Source organism: Monodon monoceros, unplaced genomic scaffold (genome assembly GCF_005190385.1).
Source record: "Monodon monoceros isolate NGI ecotype Baffin Bay Population unplaced genomic scaffold, NGI_Narwhal_1 Super_Scaffold_18, whole genome shotgun sequence".
Taxonomy (NCBI): domain Eukaryota; kingdom Metazoa; phylum Chordata; class Mammalia; order Artiodactyla; family Monodontidae; genus Monodon; species Monodon monoceros.
The window spans coordinates 120,158,906-120,183,115 of record NW_021703774.1 but is presented as its reverse complement, the minus strand read 5'-3'; the positions used below and the strand labels follow the sequence as shown (position 1 = coordinate 120,183,115).

At 37.7% G+C, this 24,210-nt stretch overlaps 1 protein-coding gene and 1 pseudogene across 3 annotated transcripts in view; both read right to left on the bottom strand.

Annotated features, from left to right (window-relative positions):
- PTGER3 (prostaglandin E receptor 3) overlaps positions 1-24,210 on the bottom strand; it is a 125,876-nt gene that overhangs the window by 27,709 nt on the left and 73,957 nt on the right. For 2 of the 3 annotated variants that reach the window (XM_029231034.1, XM_029231032.1), the window contains 2 exons: positions 19,836-19,927; positions 16,463-17,331 (listed from right to left, as the gene is read on the bottom strand). The exons of the other annotated variant lie outside the window; for it this stretch is intronic. In XM_029231034.1, the coding sequence (XP_029086867.1) occupies positions 17,328-17,331; positions 19,836-19,927 (96 nt within the window). In that variant the 3' untranslated portion in view covers positions 16,463-17,327. Of the gene's footprint in view, positions 1-16,462; positions 17,332-19,835; positions 19,928-24,210 lie in introns of those variants that run through there. 3 annotated transcript variants of the gene reach the window in all.
- Positions 10,804-12,811, bottom strand: LOC114899886 (annotated as a pseudogene).

Genomic DNA, 24,210 nt, shown 5'->3' with positions numbered 1-24,210 from the left:
TCTCTAATGATTAGTGATGTTGAGCATTCTTTCATGTGTTTGTTGGCCCTCTGTATATCTTCTTTGGAGAAATGTCTATTTAGGTCTTCTGCCCATTTTTGGATTGGGCTGTTTGTTTTTTTCTTATTGAGCTGCATGAGCTGCTTGTAAATTTTGGAGATTAATCCTTTGTCAGTTGCTTCATTTGCAAATAATTTCTCCCATTCTGAGGGTTGTCTTTTGGTCTTGTTTATGGTTTCCTTTGCTGTGCACGGACACCATTTATAAATGAATATTAGTCCAGAACTATGAGGAGTTTCTTTTAAATAAATACTGGTCTCTCTACCTGCAGAACTCGACTCTAAAGTAATTCAGGCAACTGATCAAGAAGAATTAAGACAGGCCTGTAGGACTAATTCCTTCACCTCACTGAGTCATAAATTCCTCATAAGTAAACTGAGGGAGTGGGTTCGCCCATCTTTCAGGGAGAAAAAGGAGCACGCTCCATTAGCAAACTACTACTTTCAGACAAAACCAGACTAAAAACATAAATGAAAGCCAAACATGCAAGAAGTGTATTTTAGAGTGAGATTCTGTTCCACACAGAGCTAAACTGATGTAAATTTCATAATTATGCCTCACCTTTCAGACATAATATCTGATAATAAATTCTAGCATTTCATGTTGTTCTTTAAATTTATTCTTTTCCTTTTAAAATGCAGTATTAATCATTTTAATTTCAATGTGTCCAATAAAATCTAAAGGTTAACCATTCATTATGTTTAATTATTTTCACCTTTGTCCTTTTTCACCTTTGTCTTAACTGTATTCTTACCCTGACTTTTTAATCAGAGTTTATGCATGTTTATATTTTCATTTCCACTTTTAAATAAGAGAAAATGGCAACAAAAGATTCAAATAATTTTGCCTTACCATTGATCAAGACAAATTTAGAGATACTGTAACACCTATAGGAAGAGATAGTAAGAAATAAATGTTTGCTAGCTGATTACTAATCTCCAAATTTGGTATAGAAAAGGTCATGTAAGGATGTAAGTGCATAATTCACAAAAACACAGATGTATTTAAAGACAAATGTATCAAAGCCAAGAGTAACCTTTTCTGTTCTCTGTACTTCAGTATCGTTTGCATTTAGTTAGAGTTCTAGGACATTCATAGGTGATGGGGAGACATGCTAGTGTACCTTCAGCAGGGAAATGTATAGTTTAGAAAAGGTGGAGATTGATTGGACAGCACTAGTAAGGAAAAGGGAGGGAATACCAATATTTACTGAGCGCCACCTAGGTACTTAATTATGCACTTAATTATCTCACTTACTCTTCACAACAGCCCCTTATATCATTGCACATATATTTCTTGAACACCTGCAATGTGGCAGGCACTGTGCTTGGTAGAGACAAGGCTGAACAAGAACAAGCTAGTCTCTGCCCTTGTGAAACTCACATTCTAGTACAGAAAACAAGGAAGTAAACAGACAAACAAAAACAAATGACAAATTAGGACGGGCACACCATGAAGGAAGCAAATGAGCAGAAGTAACAAGTAATAAGAGGAAACAACAACAGATAGGAAGATCAAGAAAAACTGCTTTAAGAAAGGATTTAATTGCTAATCAAAGGAAGAAATAGAGCTGTCCAGATAGGAAATAGCTAAAAGAGTGGGGTAGCATGTGCAAAGGCCCTGGGATAAGAAAGATTCTTATGTCTACTGAGTTGGAGGCGAAAGCAGAAACGGAAAAATCATTAGGAGGCTATTGGTGGTGATTTAGCTGAGAGATGAGTTTCTCCTGAATTAGGAGTATTAAAGATGAAAAGAAGTGGACAGTATCAAGATGTATTTTGGAGGTAGAGATATATTTTGTGGTAGTACTTGCCACGTTTATTTATTAATATCCCGCACGTAACAGATGATAAATAGCCTAAAAGAATAGGAGATTAACTAAACTCTTATAGTAACTTCAGGATGGGGTTATGAACCCTGCTTTCTTTAAAGCCCTTTCCACTACATCACACTTCTTTGCTTTATTAATCCAAGGTCAGTGTAGGTTTTATAGAGCCCTAAAAGTAAAAGCATTTGCCAGTCAAATGATTTTGAATAAGAATATTCTTTAATTATCTGGACAGTTTACAGATTTTCAGTTTGCAAATCCAAAACTTCATTTCATCTGAAAGGGGCACCACATTCTATGAGCACTCCAATATATATTTTCTGTACAAAATGTGAAAATACTCTTGCATTTCTTCCAGGGGTGTGCTGAGTTATCCCCATACATGTGGAAATTTTTCTATTGACTAGAGCAGCAATCTGTAGCAATTCTGAACCATATGCTGTTCTTACCATAAGTCTTAATTGGGTAATTTGAGTGACCAAACTGTTTTTTCAGCTTTGCTAAAAATATGCCTGTCTCCGCCCATATTTAAAATGACTGGTTGCTGATAATCTCTCACCTCGCCAAGTAAATCAACACGTGAATAAGGCTTGAAATAAGCAGGTTTGGGTTCAAAAGCTAAGCTGGAAAGGACCTTGCTCTCATAAGCTCAGTACTTCTGCAGTTTTGTTTTTTATTATTATTCTATCTTTACTGTTGAGATTCTGCTCACCAGTACTTCCATTTCTTCTTTTTCTCTGTGCATGATAGGCTTGTACTTCCTCATCCTCTTGGGTTGGCATGACGTAGTCCTTGCTCTGGAAGTAGCTAGAGGCTGCTATACACTTCTCCCCTCCCTCACTGCAGGGTCTAGTGATGTTCAGAGCCTTTGTTAGCCCGAGTCCCTGATGAGGATGACCTGCAGAGAGTCTCCCCAACTAACCCTCGACAGACATGTTGTATGAGGGGAAAAGAACTTTGCTGTTTTAAGACACTAAGATTTAGAGGTGTATTGTTGTTGCTGCTGCTGTATAACCTCATCTCTTTGACTGCTATAGGTTTCCTCACATTCTTGACATGAAGGAAAATACAAATTTCCAAATTAGAGAAGCATGACAGACAGTTCAGTTGGCAGAAAATTAGGAGGTTTAGATTGAAATGGATCTGGTTTTAATCCAGTCTCTGTACCTTACTTGCTCTTTGAGCCTTCTTTTTCTCAGCTGTAAAAAAGAGATAATAGCATAGTTGTGCTATGACAACTTAATACGTCAAGTGCCTAGCAGGTTGCCAAACCATAGATGATGTTCAATGAAAATAGCTATTTTTGGGAGGAGTAATGGTAAATAGACTAACGGTCTAGAAGGATATATCCATGTAGGCAGGACTGAATCTGAAGAGACTGCAGAAATAGGGGGAAAATTGCCATTTATCCCCTCGCTTCCCCTTTCTTCTCCCCCTGCAAGTTTCTTCCTAGTCATGAGCATGCCTTTCTCTCCCTCTGTGTACCCTGATGCTTTCTTTGCCCTCTTCCAACTCTGCTGTTACAAACTGCTCCCAGGAAGTCATGTATCACTCATTAAATCATTCATTAAAATAGCTGCATTTTAACAGGAAATAACTTGAGTTAATAAACTAAAGCTCCAACACGGTATTCATCTCATGGTATTCAGGTGAAAAGCAGTGGGGTACTACCTTTCACCCAAACCCAGGATGGCAAAGAGGATTCCCCAAACTTGTTAGATCCACTAAGCCAGGTAGGTCTCCTGGGTGGACTTTAGAGAAGACTTTGATAAGGCTTCCATTTATGAGTCTGTCTAGAATCTGCTGGAAAAAGTACCATGATAGTTTGGCAGGGTCTTCCATGGTCTCAGGAGTGGGACTGGCAGGACTAGTACTGTGTATTTGCATGACTTGAAAATTCACAGTGACTTTACACCCTATCTCCACATTAAGCCTCATTGCAGATGATAGAACTAAAGTTTAAGCTTTTCAATCATTTACCAAATTCACATAGATGGGAAGCAGAGGAGTATATATCCAAAACCAGTACCTCTGATTTCAATTCTAATACACTTTCTCCTTTTTACTATCACAGATTTTTTTTTTCTGTCCCTGGAGGAGCAAATTTGATAATGTCTCTTGACTTTAAGAGCACATGCTATTATAAAATGAAGATCTTTCTTTTTAGTCATATATTTGGGAATGTGAAATTATGCTTTCTACATTTATAAAGTAACTGAAAGAAGATACATCAGGGTTAAAAAAAAACTATAAACATGCTCTTGAAAATAAAATTAAAGTGAGGTATCCTGTATAGCAATTTGTTCTGGCTGAGAATAATACCCATAGCTTCAGGGAATTTTCATCTCTTCCTACGTTAATGAAAAGAGAAGGAAATGAGGAAGGATGCAAAATTTTTAAGTCCTGTCATTTCTTTAAGAAACTATAGGGACTTCCCTGGTGGTGCAGAGGTTAAAAATCATCTGCCAATGCAAGGGATATGGGTTCGATCCCTGGTCAGGGAAGATCCCACATGCAGTGGAGCAACTAAGCCTGTGTGCCACAACTACTGAGCCTGTGCTCTAGAGCCCGTGCTCCGCAACAAGGAAGCCAATGCAGTGAGAAGCCCGCACACCACAATGAAGAGTAGCCCCCGCTCACCGCAACTAGAGAAAGCCTGTGTACAGCAACAAAGACCCAATGTAGCCAAAAATAAATAAATAAAATCAATAAATTTATATTAAAAAAAGAAACTATAATTATTTTCTTGTGGCTAATATAATTTCTAATATTCTGTCTCTTCCCAATCAATTTTAAACACTGGAAACATCTTGAAAGATACAATGAAAATAAAAGATTTGTAGCCAGGCAAGCCTGGGTTTGAACACTGGTTTGATCATCTAATATGTTGGGAAAGCAAGGTAATTAAATCCTAATTTAGAGATGGGCCTCAAGTTTTTCGTCTTTAAAATGGAAGTTTACATTAACATTCTCATAGGATGGTAGTGAGTATTGTATGAGATAGTGAATAGAAAGCATTTTGTAAATTTTAGAAAATGTTACTTCTCTTTTCCCTTTGCATCATATAGATTCACATTGTTCTCTGATTCCTATTCTGAAGTAACACACAGTCAAGATTTTATTAACTTAATAAATATAGGAAGGAAAGAGGAAGGGAGGGAGAGAGGGAGGGAATGAAAGAAAAATCCCTATTAAGAAAAACAATTCAAAAATAGGGTAGAGATACTTTTCCTTCTCTGAATGATCTGATATTGTTCTATCAGCAGAGATTGGAAGACCCTGGAGTTATTCTGCCCTTGGCCTCTTTCCCCAGCAGAGACATAAGAGATATATAACCTCTTTATAACATTTCTGACAGTATCACTAGAAACTGGTCATTTGTTCCAAAAGCGGAACCTCCTTCTTGAAAGACTTTTAGCCCTGTTTGATTTTGTCATTTATTAATGGATGAAATTTTCTCAGAAATATATTTTAGGGCTGCTAATCTCATCACTATACACAATTATACATTTGTCTTTCAGACAACTGACCAGATACCTAACGTAAACCTATGAGACAGAGGAATTTCCCAGTACCCAGTCTAGGACTGGTCTTAGCTGAAATTTTGCTGTTTATGCCACCTCAGGTAGCTATTTCCATCTTCACCTAATAGGGGAACCTCTATGGGTTTGGGCAGTTATCTCCACCATAAAGAAGGCTTAGTTTCTCATACAGTTTCAGAGTCTGAAATGTGAAATGTGAAATAGTTAAGTACATGGTGAGTGTTGTCAAATGGATCATATCAATGTGTTCCCTCTATTTCCAACAATCATTGGTATATAGACAGATACCCTAGGTAATTACAGGCATTTACAATTAGGTTTTACTGGGGAACCATTTCAAGAAAATGATTTGTTCAGCTGTGTACTAGATTAGTAACACAGTTGGGTGTTGGCAGAATCTTCCACTGTGACTGTGAAAACACAGCAAGAAGTGTTGATACAAAAAAGAACTTTAGAAATATGCTGAAAGTTTCATTATTTTTCCAAAAACTATTGCATCACTTCCCAGAAACATAAGTCCACATCTTTTCAACCACTATTTTTCTTTTTTTAAACTATTTGGGGCGTACGTAAATACAGCGATGAAATGAAAAAGTACAGCCAATGGAATTTTACTGGAACAACCTGCAAATCAGGATTAGATTAACACTGAACAATGTTCTGTGTGATCATGAATAGCTTTTAGACACCTCCAGAGCACCCACATGACCTGGTGTCAACAGTCAGACCTACACATCAAAGAGACTAGGCACTTGACCGTCTACCCAAGATGAGACTTCAATTAGCAGATAAAACAGAGGTACCACTGCTTGTGATGCTCTTTTGAAGGTTTATCTCTGCATAGGCATGAAATCATAAATAAAAATCTCCAAATAAGCAAGCTGACTCAAGAAGGCAGTAGCTGGACCACTGTTACCCTCTGGGCTCAGTAGTAATATCATATACCTGTTTGAATGCCCACTTGTTCAAATGACTTTGTAAATCCTTAATTATCCTCTTTTAAATGAGTAGCATTTGGTTTCCCTTCAAACTTCAACCTCTAGATAAGTATATTGCTCTGATTTGGAACTTACCAGAGTAAAAATGTGACTATTCAAAGCAGTGGAATCAATGTGAGTTGATAACATAAGTGCAGGAATTCTTACAAGCTCCCACTCTTCCCAAAATAAATAGAGCAATTTGACTTTCATCTAATTTGTCCATTTAAAACCTGGTACAAACACAAATATCTTTCCCAACACTTGTTTTATGAGCTTTTTACTGTTTTTTTTTTATTATATCTGGAAAAACTTCCAGATATTTCAGTGTCAGAAATATGATCACGTTTGAATTGTCTTTCCTAATTGGAGCCAGGGCTGGCATGTGTCATTGAGATATTTATTCCTAACCCATTAAATCCCCAAAGCATCATGATTTAGGTCTTGTGATCTTGGGGTTTAGATTTGGCTTCCTCCCTGAATCAACCAACCATTCTGTTATGGTTGAATTGTTCCCCTGCCCTAATCAAATCCATATGTTGAAGTCCTAACCCCCAGCACCTCACAATGTGACCTTATTTGAAAATGGGGTCATTGCAGATGCAATTAGTTAAGATGAGGTCCTGCTAGAGTAGAACGGGCCCCTAATCCAATATGACTGGTGTTCTTATAAAAAAGAGAAATTTGGACATGAGACACACACACAAGGAGAATGCTACGTGGGGCGATGTGTCTACAAGCCAAGGGATTCAAAGATTGCCAGCAAACCACCAGAAACTAGGAGAGTAACATGGAACAGAATCTCCCTCATAGTCCATGGAGGGAACCAACACTGCCAACTCCTTGATCTTGGGCTATCAGCCTCCAGAACTGTGAGAAATAAATCCTGTTATTTAAGCCTTCCAGTCTGTGGTACTTTGTTATGGCAACCCTAGTAAACTAATACACATTTTTCACTGCTGCGGCAGCAAATAGTCTCCTTGGCTGATTAGTGATTCCCTTTTCATCTCTGTTCCTATACATTAAATGAGAATATTTTGCATATTAGTGGTGTTCTCAGTTAGCCTTCAAAATGATGGACATGTTTGAAAAAAGGACAGTGTCTTTCAGCATTGCCTTGGCCTTCCATAAGGTGAAAAAAGATGAGACTTAGAAGACAGAAGAAGACAGTTTGTTATCTGCTTACACCTTCCTCCAAAAAAATATCGTAGCCCCTGGCTGGGTACATACTAACATTGAAAAGCATTTTGATAGAAGTGTGAGCCTCAGTCATAAATAGTTAGAGCCAACTGGGCATTCAGCCAGTGTTTTTAAGGGGGGAGCTAAGCAACAGGAGGATTTCAAGTAGGAAAAGAGAGGGGAGCACTACCCTGATCATTTGGAAAACCAAGGGATCCACAAAATCAAGCTACTCTTTAGAAAATAGAAAAGGAGGACTGATGTCAAGGGAAAAGCAGCAGTCAGCACCTGGATTGAAGTCATGACTTTCCTAGTCCTAGGAGAATCTGGATCAAGTGAGTTTCCTAAACTGCAGCTACACTCCCAACTTCCAGCTCTCTGGACCACATTTGACATATGGAGTTCTCAAATTTTAGTGCGTGTGAGAATCACTCGGAGGGCTTCTAAAACACAGATTGCTGGGTTCCAGCCCTGGGGTTTCTGATTCAGTAGGTCAGATGCAGCCAAATAATTTGCATTTCTCATAAATTCCCAGGTGATGCTAATGCACTGGTCTAGCAATGTACTTTGAGAACCACTGGACTACATCAATGTTGTCACATCTGCTTGTTGAGAAGAATCACCTAGGAGAAGTTTGTTTTAAAAATACAAAATCCTAGGTCCCATGCCAAACTTTCTGACTCATAATCTCCAGGGAAGGGACCAATATTTTCTATTTTAATAAACTTTGAGTGAATAGTATGATTAGGCAAGCTTGAGAAACACTGAACCAAGTATTCATGAATTCCCTTTTTGCATCTGTCATTTTCCCACATGGTACCAACGGGTGGGTTTTGCAATATGGCAATAGTTGTACGAGAAGTTAAGAATAGCACAATCACTGAGTTCTGTTAATCCTAATCTGTTGATACTGTCTATAGGCCAACCATAGAACTGCACTTCTCTTCACGGACAGATGCCCTGGGAGAAGTCTTTCTTAATACCAACTGGCCCTGGTACTGTGATGTAGTCCAGAGCCCACACTGAAATAGGCCCAGGTGATGTAGCTTTTGCTGGCAACTCTACTACTTCTCTTTTGCTCCTTATTATCCCATAACCATGCCTTGCTTCCAATATTAATGGGGTCTCTAGCCTCAGGTTGTTTCCTCTTTAACTTCACAAGTACTTAGTGTGAGTTATACTCTAGGAGTTTTATTTCAAAACCACTTTCTCTTTTTTTTTGGCAGGAATATTCTTGCTGGCACCTGCAGAGGAAATCTCACTGGCTCAGCAGCTGGTTGATGGTAATTCAAGTTAACTGATTAAAGGGTGGTTGGATATTTGCAAAGAGCTTGTAGTAAAATTGATTGAGGCCCAACTATGCCTATGTGCTGCTTTGGTACACATATAATTCCTCAGATCCAAATTCCAGCCACTTACTCAAAAGTGAGGCATCCTGTAAATGGCTTTCTTTGGACCATCTTTTACCTCTGGGGACTTAAAGTGATCTTAAGAATAGTGGCCTCAAACATATCATATCTAATCTTTTCAGCAACCCTAAAATGTGTTTGTTACTCTTTTACAAACAAAGAAACTGAGGCTAAATGAGATTAAATATAGAATCTTCAAGGTCACATGACTAGCTAGTGTCAGTCAGGATTCAAGGCCAACTATACAACTTCAAAGCCTGAGATGTCTCTGCAAGACTACAGTATTCTGCCTTTGAAGAAATTCAGGATCAAGTTGGAGAGCAATATTTCAATTTGTTATTTTTTTCTTGAGTTTCTAAGATTGCATCTGAACTGCAGTCAAGTGAGATAAGGTTGTGACACTCTTTCTCAGTTTTGTCAGTTACTTCCACAGAATCTCTGCCAACTTCAAGTGTAAATACAAACCTAGTTCTGTGACTGGAAAGTCAACAACTGGATGGTTATTCAGAAAGTGTGGCTAATTACCTGCTTTAAGTAACATAAAGACAGTTTGGACTTTGGATTATCTTGAACTTTTGCTTTTGCTCAAAGTCGCATTGCTGATTGTTTCACATCTTCTTTCTGTTGTTTCTTTCACAAGCAAGGACTTATTGAATACCATTCTATGCCATACACCAGACTCAGGGATGAAAAACATATCCCTGCCTTGGCTAGCAGAGAAGATGGGCAAATACACCAACAAATTACAACACAGATGGACGTTTTATCAAGAAGAAGGTTTCCTGATAGAAGTGGTACTTGAGTTGAAACTCATGAAAGATGAGTTAGGATTAATCATGTACAGAAGAGGAGAAGGGAGTATCCAGCCGAGAAGGTACATTATGAGGAAAGTACAAAAGGGTTGGACAGCAGTTTGGCATTCCTGGAAAACAATGTGGATGTAGAAGAGGAGACCAGAGGCTCGGCAGAGACTAGATTGTAGAAAGCCCTATAGACTAAGTTAAGTTGTTTTAACTTTATCCTTAAGGTTATAGGAAAAGATTAAAGATGTTGTGAAGGAAAATAACATAAACAGATTTTCATTTTATTAACAAAATATTGCTCTGACAGCAGATATGGAGGATGATTAAAGGGCCAAGACCAGAATCAGGACATGGGTTACTGGGGTAATTCAGATGGGAAATGATGGAGGCATAGATTTAAAACATGGCAGTGATAATGAAGAGAATTGAGAAATACTGGTAGGATTAACAGAACTTAAAGGAAGGTTAGATATATAGAAAGAAGATTAACTCAATCTTTAATTTTTTTCCAAAGTCATATTTAAAAATATTACTGTTTTCCCTATTCCTTCCAAATTCTCTTAGTATGACATTTACTTAATTTTGCTTGAACATCTATTTTTTTTCATCTCCAAAAAAGTTTATTAGCATGATTAAAAACATTTTCTTGAATAATGATAGAATTTCTAAACATGAAAGAGTATCAGTGGCTATATCCTATAACCAATATTTGCAACTGGATGGACAGCCTTATCGCCAGTCTTCATTTTATTAAAAACAATCCATATTTATTGGTTCCATGTGAAGTCATGACTATTGCTTTGCCTGAGAATGAGTCCCTACTGCAATTAAGTATAAAAATTATCTTCCATAATCGGAGTGTGACCTGCATTACTGAGTAAAGAGTTTATAAAAATCCTCAAAGAGTTGGGTTTTTGTTTTTTAAAAACATTCCTTTTACACACTACAAAGAAATAATTAGTATTTTGGCTTTTAAAATTCCTACATGATATTTAGAATGGCAGTCCCCAAAGGTCTTCCCTTCACATAATTGAGAACACAGACCCTCTTCTGGAGCATACATTCTTGGGGTGGACTCTGAAGACTTCAACCTCCACATGTTTATACTGGTTTGAGAACAAAGACAACATCATCCAGAACGTAGTAGTCATTACACATGTCACCTTCACACAGGTATGGCAGTCTAGTGAAAGCTTCGATAACAAAACCAGCTTTTCCGAAAACTTCAGGCAGACTATTCACTTGTTCTTCCCAGTTCTGTCCCTTGATTTCCAAAATTTCTGATGGTTTATCTCACTTGCCACCGTTTTCCACATAGGGATGAAAAGGTAAGACCAGAGCAAGGATGACCCTGCCTCTAGTTGGCTCCAAGACACTTCTGATATCTTTTAACAAAGTCAGGGGCTGATCACAGCGCTCCAGCAAATTCAAGCAGGTGATGACATCATACTGGAACCCTGTATTCTGCCATTCATTTATACCAAGTACTCTGTATTTCTTCTTCTGAAGCTGCCATATCATAGTTTCAGACAGCTCAGTGGCGTAAATTTCTTCAAAATGAGGGCTCATTATTTTTGTGACTTCTCCATCTCTAGCACCTAAATCAAGAAGTATATGCGTTTTCCAGTCTGGATTAATTTTAAGCAGCCTCTGAAACTGATCTGGTGAAAAGACAAACATTGAGCCTCTTCCTAGCAACCCATTGATAGATGTTCTAGACATAAACAGGCTAAAAACAGATGACACAAAAGAGTGATATAATTGGATAAATACCCAGCGCAGTTTCTCAGTGCTGTTGTTTAAGAAGATCTGTGTTCCTTGATCAAGGTAACTCTGAACAAAGACAGCCTGGAGTGATGCACATAATTTCTCTCTGTTGCTCTCATACTACTGGTGGTTCTCCTTCCTGCCGCTCGCGGCGGCCGCCGGCCGGCCGCGGGGGCCGCTCGTCATGTTCACGTCAGGGAGCGGGTGAGCGGGCTCCGCAGGGTCCACATCCTTTGCGCCAGCCACACGGACGCCAGGCTCAGACACAGCCATCCCGCGAGCAGTCTCATCGGGGGCCGCGGCCACTCGCTCGGATCACCGCCGGCGCCTGGGCAAGGGGGACGACGCGCCACCGCCTCCAGCCGCCGCCGCCGCCGCCGCCCAGGATCGAGCCATCGCACCCAACTCGCCCATCCAGCCCCTTCAGGGACGAGGCCCGAACATCTATTTCTATTCTTTACCAGAAGAAGCAGGAGCCTCTCCCACCAACACCACAACAATCAGCAAGTAGTTATGGAGCACTTATTACTAAATCATACTTTGTCTAGTCTTATAACAAATTTACATCCCTTTGTTTTAATCCTGAATTTCTATTGGTAGTCTCTGTTCGGTTTAACCCTGTATTTTACATGGCATTGTGGTTTTTTAGTGTATAATCTCTTCTTCCCTTCCTGTGCCATAGTATTTTAGTGCTTATTACTTAAGTTCTCATGTTTTCTATGTATACCTGCAATTTTATTCTTTATTATTTTCTCTAAGTAATTCTGAATAAGTACTTCTTGTCTATTTCCAAAGCATTTAAAAAGATTTAATATTTCAATTATAAGTTAAATACACTGATAAAAAAACATGATCAGCAACCACTAACTTTCTTTAAGAAATCAGCTAATGACTCTTATTCATTTACTATGGCTCTGGTATACTTATTTCGAAAAGGAAAACACTATACTTTGCTCAAAAAAGTAATAAAATGAAAATTTTCTACTGCCCTCATATGTGCAAATTATGTTCATTTTATTCCACAGCCTATATATCTTCAGCAATACCTTCATTTACTTCTAAGTGTAGTAAAATTCAGCTCATATATCAATGTAAGAAATAACTTAGCTAACCAAAAGACAAGTTAGTTTTATATGTAGTTTCTATCTCACTTATTTTTTTTTCTAACAGCAATCACCCCATATTCAACAAATATTTGCAGTTGTTTTCTTCAAGAAGTCTAAAGAAGACTCTCTGCACCACTCAGATTTAAAGACTGACCAAAACAGCACATCAAAGAGGAAAAGTAAATAAAGAATCAACTGTCAACTAAATGCTGCCTTTCCCCATATTGTGCATACCTAGTGTCTTAGGCATCACTCATGTAGATTGCAGTCTGGTCACTTAGACTTGCCATCAAGTTTTTATTGAGCAATTTCTATGTGCTTACCACAGTGCTAGGCTCTGTAGGTACAAAAGCAGAGGTCCTGCTTACAAGGGGCTTACAATATGGTTGAGTATTAAAAAAAAAAAACTACAAAAGCTCTTAAAAATGCATATTGTACAAATTATTTTTATATAAAAAAGCATTTCAGATAATGACAATAAAATAGTCTTAGAACATGAATAAAGAGAGAAACATTTTAATCCATGGGGTAAGCCTAGACATATTTTGAATTAAAATATTTAGTAAAAGCCTGGATTAATGAAACACATAAGTACAAATATTTTTTAAGACAGCCGTTAAACATTTAGGTATTCATAGTAATTAATTAAAAGCATATCAAGCAAGGTATATTTTATTCAGATCCTTAAGGTGTCTGAATAATTACAATTATCTTAACAATAAACTTCTTTTAAATGTGCTTCCAACTACTGAAGATGTTGAAAAAAACTTTTGTTCTCTTAAGTAGCTTATATGGTTTCCTTATAACCTAGTTTTCATTATTTATTTAATTTTTAAAAGTCATCCTTGTAGACACTAAAAATGTAGACCAATTCAACACTGTCTGAATTTTCATATATTTCGTGGACCAAGGTCCCCTTATAAGATACATATACACATTTACATACAAAAGATAATGACCTTAACTCCTCCTTCCTTGGGAGAATTTGGATGAATATAACTTCTGATGGAAGCTCAGTCTTCTAACTCTAATATTCCCTGTTTCCTTTCCTTGCCCTTGGCTCTGAGATCTCAGCATGGCTTGGCATGCCTCTTCACATTACCCTGTCCCAACCTCGTTTGGGAACAGCATAGCTGGATTTTTTTTTGCTTTTTTTATTTTGTTTCACACTGGGTTGCAGTGGTTCTGAATGAAATCACTGGCTCTGCAATAGAATGTTGGTAGAAGTAGGCAGGAGTTTATTTCTTCCAATGCAAAAGTCATAGGTCTATATGTAGTCAGGAACCAGTTCTGTACAGCCCATTTTTTGTGGTGTCAAATACTGTACTAGAGCTATGAGACCCATGAAGAAAATATAAGAAATGTGTCTGTCAACCATGAAATAGAATTTTGTCAAGGGAAAAAAGACAGGCATAGAGAAAATATTTAAGGAATAATACAGTAATTATCGAAATGAGCACTATATAACTTCAGAGCTGGGGAGAGAGGTAAGCAGATAACAAAGACATAGTAGTCCTCTCTTATTTTCAGGGAATACATTCCAAGACCCTAGTGGATGACTGAGACCACAGATAGTACTGCATCCTATATATAGTATGTTTTTTCCTATACATAAGTACCTCTTTTAAAGTTTAATTTATAAATTAGGTACAGTAAGAGATTAACGATAATAACCAATCGTTATTGTATTAGCTTTTTTTCCTTCTTCACAATTTCAAGAACAGAAGAGTTCTTCTTATGTAGATTTTAGCAACCTCAGCATATTTTTTTTTCTTTCCTTATTAAATTGAGAACTTTCACTTAAAGGAAGCACTTTACACTTAAAGAAGCACTTTACAATTTCTCTTTGGCATATCCGAATGGCCAAGCATCACTACTCTTGGGCTTTGGGGCTTTTATTATTATTGTTATTATTATTATTGGCCACACCTCACAGCTTGGGGGATCTTAGATACCCGACCAGGGATTGAACCCCAGGCTGGTGGCAGAAAGCGCGGAGTCCTAACCACTGGAGCACCAGGGAATTCCCTGGGGCCATTATTAAGTAAAAAGCATATTAAGTGCTTGAACCCAGGCACTGCAAAACCTCAACAGTGGATCTGATAACTGAGTGGGCTACCATGTGACTAATGAGTGGGATACAGGGGACAAAGTGATGATTCACATCCCAGGTAAGACAGAGTGGAACCCTAGGAGATTTCATCACACCTACTCAGAATGACATGCAATTTAACACTTATGAATTGTTCTTTTCTGGAATTTTCCACTTAATATTTTCAGGTTGCGCTTGACCACTGGTAACTGAAATCACAGATAAGGAGGGGCTTCTGTACTTAAATTGTCCAAGGCCTAAGGACAAGGTGAGATTCTAACATGTGGGAGATGAGTAGGTTTTGTGTGGGCAAAAATAACCATGAGGTATTAGAATCAAGAAGAATAGCATCCAGGGATCTGTTGTTACATAACGTTGATTCTGTCCATGACATTTCAACCTACAGTCAGGAAGCCAGTTTACAGTTGAAAGTGAGAACTCATATTATACAGTTGGAGGTAAGTCTAGATAAAGAATTAATCACAGTTAATTACTGAGTTACTTATTGAGTACCTATTGTGTTACACTCACTTTATGTACCTTTTCACAATAACCCCACAGGTAAGTATTATTGTCTTTAGTTTACAGTTTAATTCATTGAGACTCAATGAAATTAATTAACTTTCTCAAGTTCACAGAGCTAATGAGTTTGATTCCAAAGCCCATGCTTTTATTACTAGATCACATTGTCTTATAAATGGAATATCATTGTAATAAGTCTCACATCCCACTGTGCTGTAGGGAGAACAGTAAACCTGGAATCAAAAAACTTAAACTTGGATCTGAATTCCTACTTATGTTACCTAAGTGACATTGGGCAAGCCCTCTGTAAACCTTACCCTCTTTTGTAAAAATAAAATGGTAAATAGATGACAGCTAGACAACCACATAGCTGGATGATGGACAGATAGGTAACAGGAGTATGGATATTCCTATTGATGGTCTGCAAATTCTACTTGCTCAATAGAATATGTTGAATTTAAACCTGAATAAAGGGATTGTGTACAGTATCAGTTTCGTGCCAGTTACATGGTGCTTGAATTTCAATACATATTTAATGAAAATAATTGTAGTTTGAAGCTACTTCACACTGGTTCAACTAGCCAGAAGGAATGATTCAACTATTTTGGTTTCATCTCATTGACAGAAATGACAATAGAGTCACAGTATAGGCTCCTACTGCAAAACTACTGATACCATATTATCATCTCTTTCTAAGATATCCTCGTAGGTGACAGCATGGCCCTTAGGTGCCTAAAGAAGGGACACTCAATAAATATGTGTTGAATTAAGTGAATGGGGTGAGGGAAAAGAAGGAGGAAAGGAGTGGGAAAGAAAGACAAGAGAAAGAAATGTTGGTTGAATTTATGAGCAGGTAAGTGTACATTAGCTGAGAGATAGTAGATGACTCAAAGTATTTTTTTAAAGTTAACAGAATTTCTTATTTCAGACAAACTAGACCCTTTTATTTCATAAAAAAGTAACACAACTTGGGCTTCCCTGGTGGCGCAGTGGTTGAGAGTCCGCCTGCCGATGCAGGGAACACGGGTTCGTGCCCCGGTCCGGGAAGATCCCACATGCCGCGGAGCGGCTGGGCCCGTGAGCCATGGCTGCTGAGCCTGTGCTCCGCAGCGGGAGAGGCCTGCGTACCGCAAAAAAAAAAAAAAAAAAAAAAAGTAACAAAACTTGATAGTTGATAACTATGTCATTTATTAATTTTGTCTTTTGTATGCCACCCAAGAAGAAATTGTAAGAAATGCTGAATTGATAGTGGTGGATCAGAGGCTGCACCTGGATTTTTTAATGCTCCAACTCAACAGTTCACCCCTTAGCTTCATTATTATTTTCTATGACATTTCAAGACAGCTCTTCGTTGCATCACACCTTTCAGTCTTCAAAGACAGAGAAATAACAATTATGCTGATTCCTGAATTACTAAATGACATATAACCAGAATACAGACTTAAGGACTTTTAGTTCCCAGCTTAGCCCAGAAGAACACATCTCCAAAACGTTAATCACACATTTTGCATAAATATCTTTGGTCATGGTACCCTCCTACCTTCATTTGGCATCCTTTTCTATCTCGTGAAGTTTATGTCTTATTAATTGAATTCTTGCTCTCAGTAAGTTGACTTTTCACTGACAAAATCTTTTACTGATTTTACAAACTCATATTGTAAAATCAAAGCTACCATAAAATGTAAAGATATCCACATCAGTTGAGATTCACATAAGGGTTTGAAGTTGGGGTAAAACTCATGAAGGATGGGGTTTTCTTTTTCTCATTTTTTCGTCAGTCACCACCTGTGCAATTGTGCCCAGCTTCTTAAATATATATTCAAAATCCAGTCCCAGAAACCAATTTTTAATACTCAAAGACACATATTACAGTAATAAATTTGGTCTCAGTGGATATTACTGACAAGAAAAAACATTAAAATTTTTTAAAAGATGAAAAAGAAGAAAAAATCAAAATATAAAATTCTCCTTCTCAAGTAGGAAGAAATACACAAACTCAGGGAAGCAGGAATTACAATAAAAAGTCCAACTCCGTTCTTTCATTATCTGTTAGAATAAAGAGAAAAAGATATAGTAAGCATGGATAGGAATACTTTTGTTTTTGTATGGTGTGAGGACTAAGATGTAAGTGTGAAATATAATGTCTTAGACATCAAAACATTCTTGTTTGAAGTAATTACATCTGTGTTTTGTAAATAAAAGCAATTTAAATAATTCTGGATTTGGGATCATGTAAGCCTCCGGCTCATTTAATTACACTAAGTGTATGCTTTCATTCTGAGCAATTTTTCTGGTTTCCAAGATTGTAATCCAGAAGAATAATCAAATTATAAAACTATATCAATTGTATAAACATTGAATGGTCAAATAATCTTGCCTTAAAAACAAGCCCTAATCAGTATATAACCGCACTCTAAAAACATCAGGAAGAGTACTGATTAAAAGAGCCATGAAATACAATTTTTCTCCTATCAAACCAACAAAGTATTGTGTGTGTGTTTTAAGATAACATACAGTGCTGGTTAGAATAAAGCAAAGTAGAAACTCTCACACATTGCTGAAGAAATTTTAAATCTCTAGTAATTCTTTTTGAAAGCAGTCAGACTATAGGCATCTTTCAAGAATATTAAAAATTTATATATTATTTATTCCTTAAAGTATACTTTTGGTAAAAACAATCACAAATTTTTTTTTAATTCTGCATTTCAGTCTTTGGGTAATAGATACAACTCTATTCATCATGGTGCCAAATTTGAACACACATAATGATTAAGTAAACTATAGTATATTCTTTTAATAGGCTATTACATAAATATTAAAGTTAGTTTAAAAATAATTTGTAAATAATCTGAGGAATGCTTATTTTATGTTAAATGAAGTAAAAAAACAAGACACAATAATGAGTATATATTATCGTAAGTATGTAAAATAAATCAAGGAAAGTGTAGGGGAAAATGAAGAGAGAAATACACTAAAATGATGGTGGGTTTTTCTTGAGTAGTGGAAGTAAAGTTTAGTAAGTTGCCTTTCTTTCTAATTTTCTTTATTTTCCAAAGTTCCTATAGAGAGCCTGGCTTATTTATATAATGAGAGGAAGTACGATAAGATTTACTTTAAAAAATTAAAGGTGGGATTAGCATGAACCTACCAATAATGAGATGGGAGCTGGGTATCTCCCTTCTTTTCCCTTCTTTTGTTTTCCAAGGGATCTGTGTTCATAGCAAAACAGTGCCTGTAATATGTATATTACAGGCAGATATCCAGGGGAAGGATATAAGATCATAAAAGTGAGTTGAGTAAAAACTTTATTGGCCTTGTGATTTTTGAGGTATGTTCCAGAAGCAACCAGCTTATTCTTATCCTTTGGGCATTGTTACACAGTATTTATTGAAAAACACATTTAGATCTTGCCCTGAAGAGCAGAAGTGATTATCTCTCAGTTACTGCCACTATGGGAGAACAAATGGTCAAAGAAATTGAGCTGCTTGAATGTCCACATCTGTCATAACAACTTATATTGAGTAGAGGAGCTATTGTACCCAGCTGTACCCAGGGAATGAAATAAAACGAACATGCTGACTTTCCATTAAAAATGAAGGGTTCAATTTATTTGAAAAGACATGTGCTATCTTTGAAAATAAATTAAAACTTTTTACATGCTCTCATTAAAACAAAAAAGATCACACAATGCGATGACACACAGAAGACTATTCATTCAGTTAACCCTACAGTCAGTAACAAGAATATTGAAAGAAAATATTTGAGGGAGGAAATTAATGCTCGAAATTTAGTCTGACCAAATGTGCATCACATTTGGCATTATGTTCTGCTTTCTGCAATGTTCATTCATTGAAATATATGTTTTATACAAAACAGATATAATCGAAAGAGCAGGTAAGAGTGTGCTAAACATATGGCGAACATGCTGAGTTCTGGTGCCTAAGCAAAACAGGGGTCACTTAGCTTTAAAATACTCCTGGAAGGATGGGATTAACATGTACACAATACTACGTACAAAATAGATAACCAATAAGGACCTACTGTATAGCACAGGGAACTATACTCAGTATTTTGTAATAACCTATAAGGGAAAAGAATTTTAAAAAGAATATATATATTTTATATATATATAATATATATATAATATATTATATATATATATGTATAACTGAATTTCTGTGCTGTAGACCTGAAAATAACATGACATTGTAAATCACCTATACTTCAATTTTTAAAAAAATTAAGAAATACTCCTGGAGACTGTTCTTACTATGAAAAGTGATGTGCAGGCTCTTTCACTACATGAGAGTTCGTCAGTTCCAAGAGCAGCCTGGAGCCAGTCTCAGAAAGCTTAATTGGAGGATATGTAAATGAAGTTGTAAAAAACAACAGTAGCTCCTCTGGGGAATCTAGTCCTCCTTAATCAGATGTGTGTGCTTAGCTTGCATTTTAATTCTTAGAGGTATTCTGCCTTTGTAACATGAACTCGGATCAGAACAGAGAGATCGGGGAGGGCTAAGCTGTAGATCCAGACCGCTTCTACATCTCACCTTTCCAAGTGGTCACTCCACATCAGGGTTGAGGAGCACTGGTGGGGTAAAGAGGTGGAGCTGGATGCATAGTTGTTTGTGTGGTGCCTGATCTGTGAACAGACAGAGGGTTTCAGTGGACGAATTATTGATTATGACTCCTTTAATCAGATGACACTTCCCTGAACATTTAAAAAAAAAACAGCAGAGCCCCAATCCATACATCAATGCCCATCGGTTATGACCGAGTAAAACAAAGATGTTTTAGATATTATCTCCCCGAGACTGTCTCATTCCTGCCTCTGTGCTTTGACCCACACTCTATTTCTTCCCACACTGACACACCAGACATTACTTGAGAGCAGAAATCGGGTCTAATGTGACTTCGGGAGCCTGAGAGCATTTATCACAGCATTTGTTAAATGCCGAATGAAAGCTCACTGACTTCAAATGATCTTTATAGGTAAATCTAATTCTACCACTCTCCAGCTTTCAGTGGCTTCCTGTTGCTCTTAGGGTACAGATCAAAATTCTTAACATTATCTGCTTGATCTAGCCTCCGGCTGCAACTCCAGCTTCGTTTTGAACCTTTTGCTACCGTGTGCTCAGGCCACTCTAGCCGTCCAGAAACATCACAAACAGGGCCATCCTCCTGCCTACCTCAGGGCCTTTGCACTTGAAGCTTCCCCTACCCAGAGTGCTCTCCCATTCCCTCATCACCTGGCTGACTACTACTTGTCCTTCAGGTCTTAACTTGGAAAATCACTTCCTCAGAGAATACCCCGTTGACCAGGACTGGTCTCCCACTGTGTGACCCACTGTTTTCTTTTCAAGAATTCATTGTAGTTTGTAACGACTAGTTACTTGTGTGATTATTTGTTTAACACGAGTTATTATCTCTAGGCTACAAGCTTCCTGAGAGCAGAAACCATGCCTGGTTTAGCTTATCACTGCATCTCCAACAGCTACCACAGTGCCTAGCACATAGGTGACGGTCTGTAAGTATTTGTGGTCTGAATGAACAATGCTGCATAATTTGTCCTGAGGCCCATCCCTCAACAGCATTCTACAAATAATCGCTTAAATTCATTCGATGCAATAAAATATTGAAATATACACATTTCGACAAAGTTGAAATACATAAAAAGAAAATATACCTGAAAAATGTTTCCTTTTTATACATTTCTTAGTAATTCTCTTACAACAACTAGCAAAATGAAATGAAATTCTTATAAGAAATTGTTACAAGAAAGAACAAAAAGAAATTGAATTCAATGTATCCTTAGTCAGTCTTTTTTATCAGATTGCTAGAGTCCTTTTTTTCTCAAGAGTATAGTTAAGATCATCTTAAATAGCATGTCCAACCCAGGTGGCGTGACATTATATAAAATGTCCAGACAGACATGTGGTTCTCCAGTTCTTGACTGTGTTAAACAAATAGACAATTTTTTATTTTAGGAAGGCAGTGTTACTTGAAGGACAATAAAATGACATGTCTTCATTGCAACAAAAAAATATAATTTGGCCAATATCTATTTCAGAGCAAACACAAGATGTTCAGGGACACTTTTTATAGAAACATTGTGGATCTGGAAGAATGGTCAGCGTCGAGGTCAAAATAGAAAAGAAAAACAAAACAGATTTTCCTCTTCATTCTCTAAGACTTTCAGAATCGCCTGTGTGCCTATGTATGAGAAGACCCTTCATATGTTAAAGAGCAATCTGGTTAGGTTGGGTCCCTTCACTAGAGGACCGCTAAGTTTCTCTTCCTGCTGTCATGCTGCTTAGGTTCTCATTTAGAGGACTGATTTAACTAAGTAAATACACTTGGGATTGCATTATTTGTTGGCCCAACTTTAAGAGCAAATATAACAGTAGGCATTTGGGTATCATATGCCTGTCCAATGTCAAGTAGCAGGAAAAGAAGGAACTAAAGAGAAATGAGGCGCTGCAAGGTAATAGGTGAAGAGCCGTGAGTTCTGAAGCATGGTATGGTGCCCTGTTCTACTCCCTAATCCACTCCCCTGGTGGAACCCATCTCCCTTATGGACATTCTCCGTGATTCACTCTGTCATTCACATTACAAAATTTTGCTTCACGGTCACACCTAATTCTGCAGCTTACTCTGCCCCTGCATCTCATGCCAATTTTCTCTCCTGTGTGTCTGTTTTATTTCACTCCTTCTCTCCAGTCTTCACGTCAGTGTTCAGATTCTCACCCTCATTCTTCTTGTCCAGTGTATCAATCTGAACTATATGAATTCACATTATTTTTGGATCAAAAATGGTTGTATATTGGAAATTATACCTGATTTAACCTAATAACAGCCTTCTAACTAACTAGTGTTTCTGACTGGAGTCTTTCTTTTCTCTAACACATCCTTTGTATTGTTTCCAAGGCAAACCTTGGCAAATCCTAAACATCTTTGAAGGTTCCCCACTGCTACAGGATAAAGTTCTGAAGTACCTAAGGTGTACCACTGAGTGGTTCCAACCTCCACTTCTGGGTTTATCTCCTGCTTCTCCTCTTCGTGTGACCCTTGATTCAATCCTGTAAACTACTCACACTTCCAGAAACCTGCCAATGCTCTTTTACACCTAATTACTCTGGAGTTTGCTATTCCCTTTCTAAAATGCCTCTCTCTACTTCTGTCCAGAATCAATTGTACTTTTCCTCCAAGATCCAGCCTTTTGTTTTCTCGGAAAAGTATCTTTCCTTCTATCATATTACCATGGCATTGTATACATTATTCAAGATGTAATTATCTCATTGTATCGTACCGAATTGGCCAAAACGTTCGTTTGGGTTTTTCCTTAACATCTTACAGAAAAACCCGAACAAACTTTTTGGCAAACCCAATTATGAGTGTGTCGGTTTCTCACTTTCTGATTCATAGCAGGAGCCCAATAAATGTTTGTGAGTAAAACAGCATTCTAAGAAATGATTGGCTCTGCTCAGTGGTCAACATTATGAGGCCAAGGACTAAGCAAGTCTTTTGGCACACATAAGAACCTACTAGGTAGAAATCACCTTATCAGGCATGATGATATATTCATATTTTAAGTTTCTTTTGACTCTAGAAATGTGTAGTCTCTGTATGTCCCATATAATACTTGAGAATATCCATGGTTACATTTCACCTAACTATATATCACTCTAATTCACTGGACTGGGATGAAAGCACTTAGACACTCAGTGCACTTTTTTGAATGAATCAATGAATAATAAGTAAGGACTGTCTTGTGCTGAGCATTCCCAGAAGCAGAGTCTGAGCCAAGGGCTTGTATGCAAGTGACTTATTAAGGATGTACTCCCAGGAGAAACAGTAAGGGAGTGGGAAAGTAGGACAGAGAAGGAGAAGAATCCATGATGTGGTGAGATTTTAGGTAATTCCAGTCTCAGTCTGAAGCTTTGGGAAACTCTGGAGTGTAAGCTACACTTCAGCGTTTATCCCATCTCTAGACAAAGGGTCTGGGCTTTCCTACTCCCATACCTATAAGTCATTGCTGCTTTGGGGAGGAGTAAAACTCATAGGTTATGCTGGTTCTGCCTGTGGGTGAGCCTCTGAAGGTACTGGTGTGAACAGTTAACAGCAAAACAAGCAGAAGCTGGGGTTGGGTATAGAACTGGTGTATGGGATCCGACAGGTTCTGCGTAGGGATCCAGTCATGTGGGATACACTCCAAGCAAATATTTGGCAAGTTAAGTTTAGCTGGTAGTGGAGGAGACTGCCCATGTGTGTAGACTGGGGAGCTCTGTTCAGCGGGGTGTCCTGTTGAAAATAATCTTCTTCACTCCTGCTACTGATGCCTGGACTCCCTTTAGCTAGGGATAAAACTTCTTAATCTATATTGAGAAGCAATACTTAAAAGGGAATTACCTTGGGTGGAAGGAAGAAAAGGTAGAAATATTCATGTCAGGCAATGCCAAACTCTTTTACGTTTAATCCATTTAATGCTTTACCCCTTTAAGACACTGAATTTCATCCACATCAAAGTATGAGTCTTTCCTGAGAGTGTAGGATTTACAGGCGCTAATGGGCCTCTCTTAGACATCTTAGTTCTTACCACCATGAAGATACTGTCCAGCTCAAAATAAGTCCTCTTCCTCTTGTTTTAGCTAAGATTATAGCTTTGTGTCTTCTTCCCAAATTACCGAATATGTATAATACCCAAGCTGCTAGCATAGCTGGTCCTCTCTCTGGATATGAGAACCCAAAAATTTTCAGTTAAAGCAGCTTTATTTACTCAGCCTTAGTACAGGATATTTTTAAAGATTCCTGTTAAGATAGAAAAGACTATCTGTGTGTGTGTGTGTGTGTGTGTGTGTGTGCGTGTGATCTTCACTTTGAATTTGACTCTTGGACCAAATTATTTTCCCGTGGCAATTGCGATAA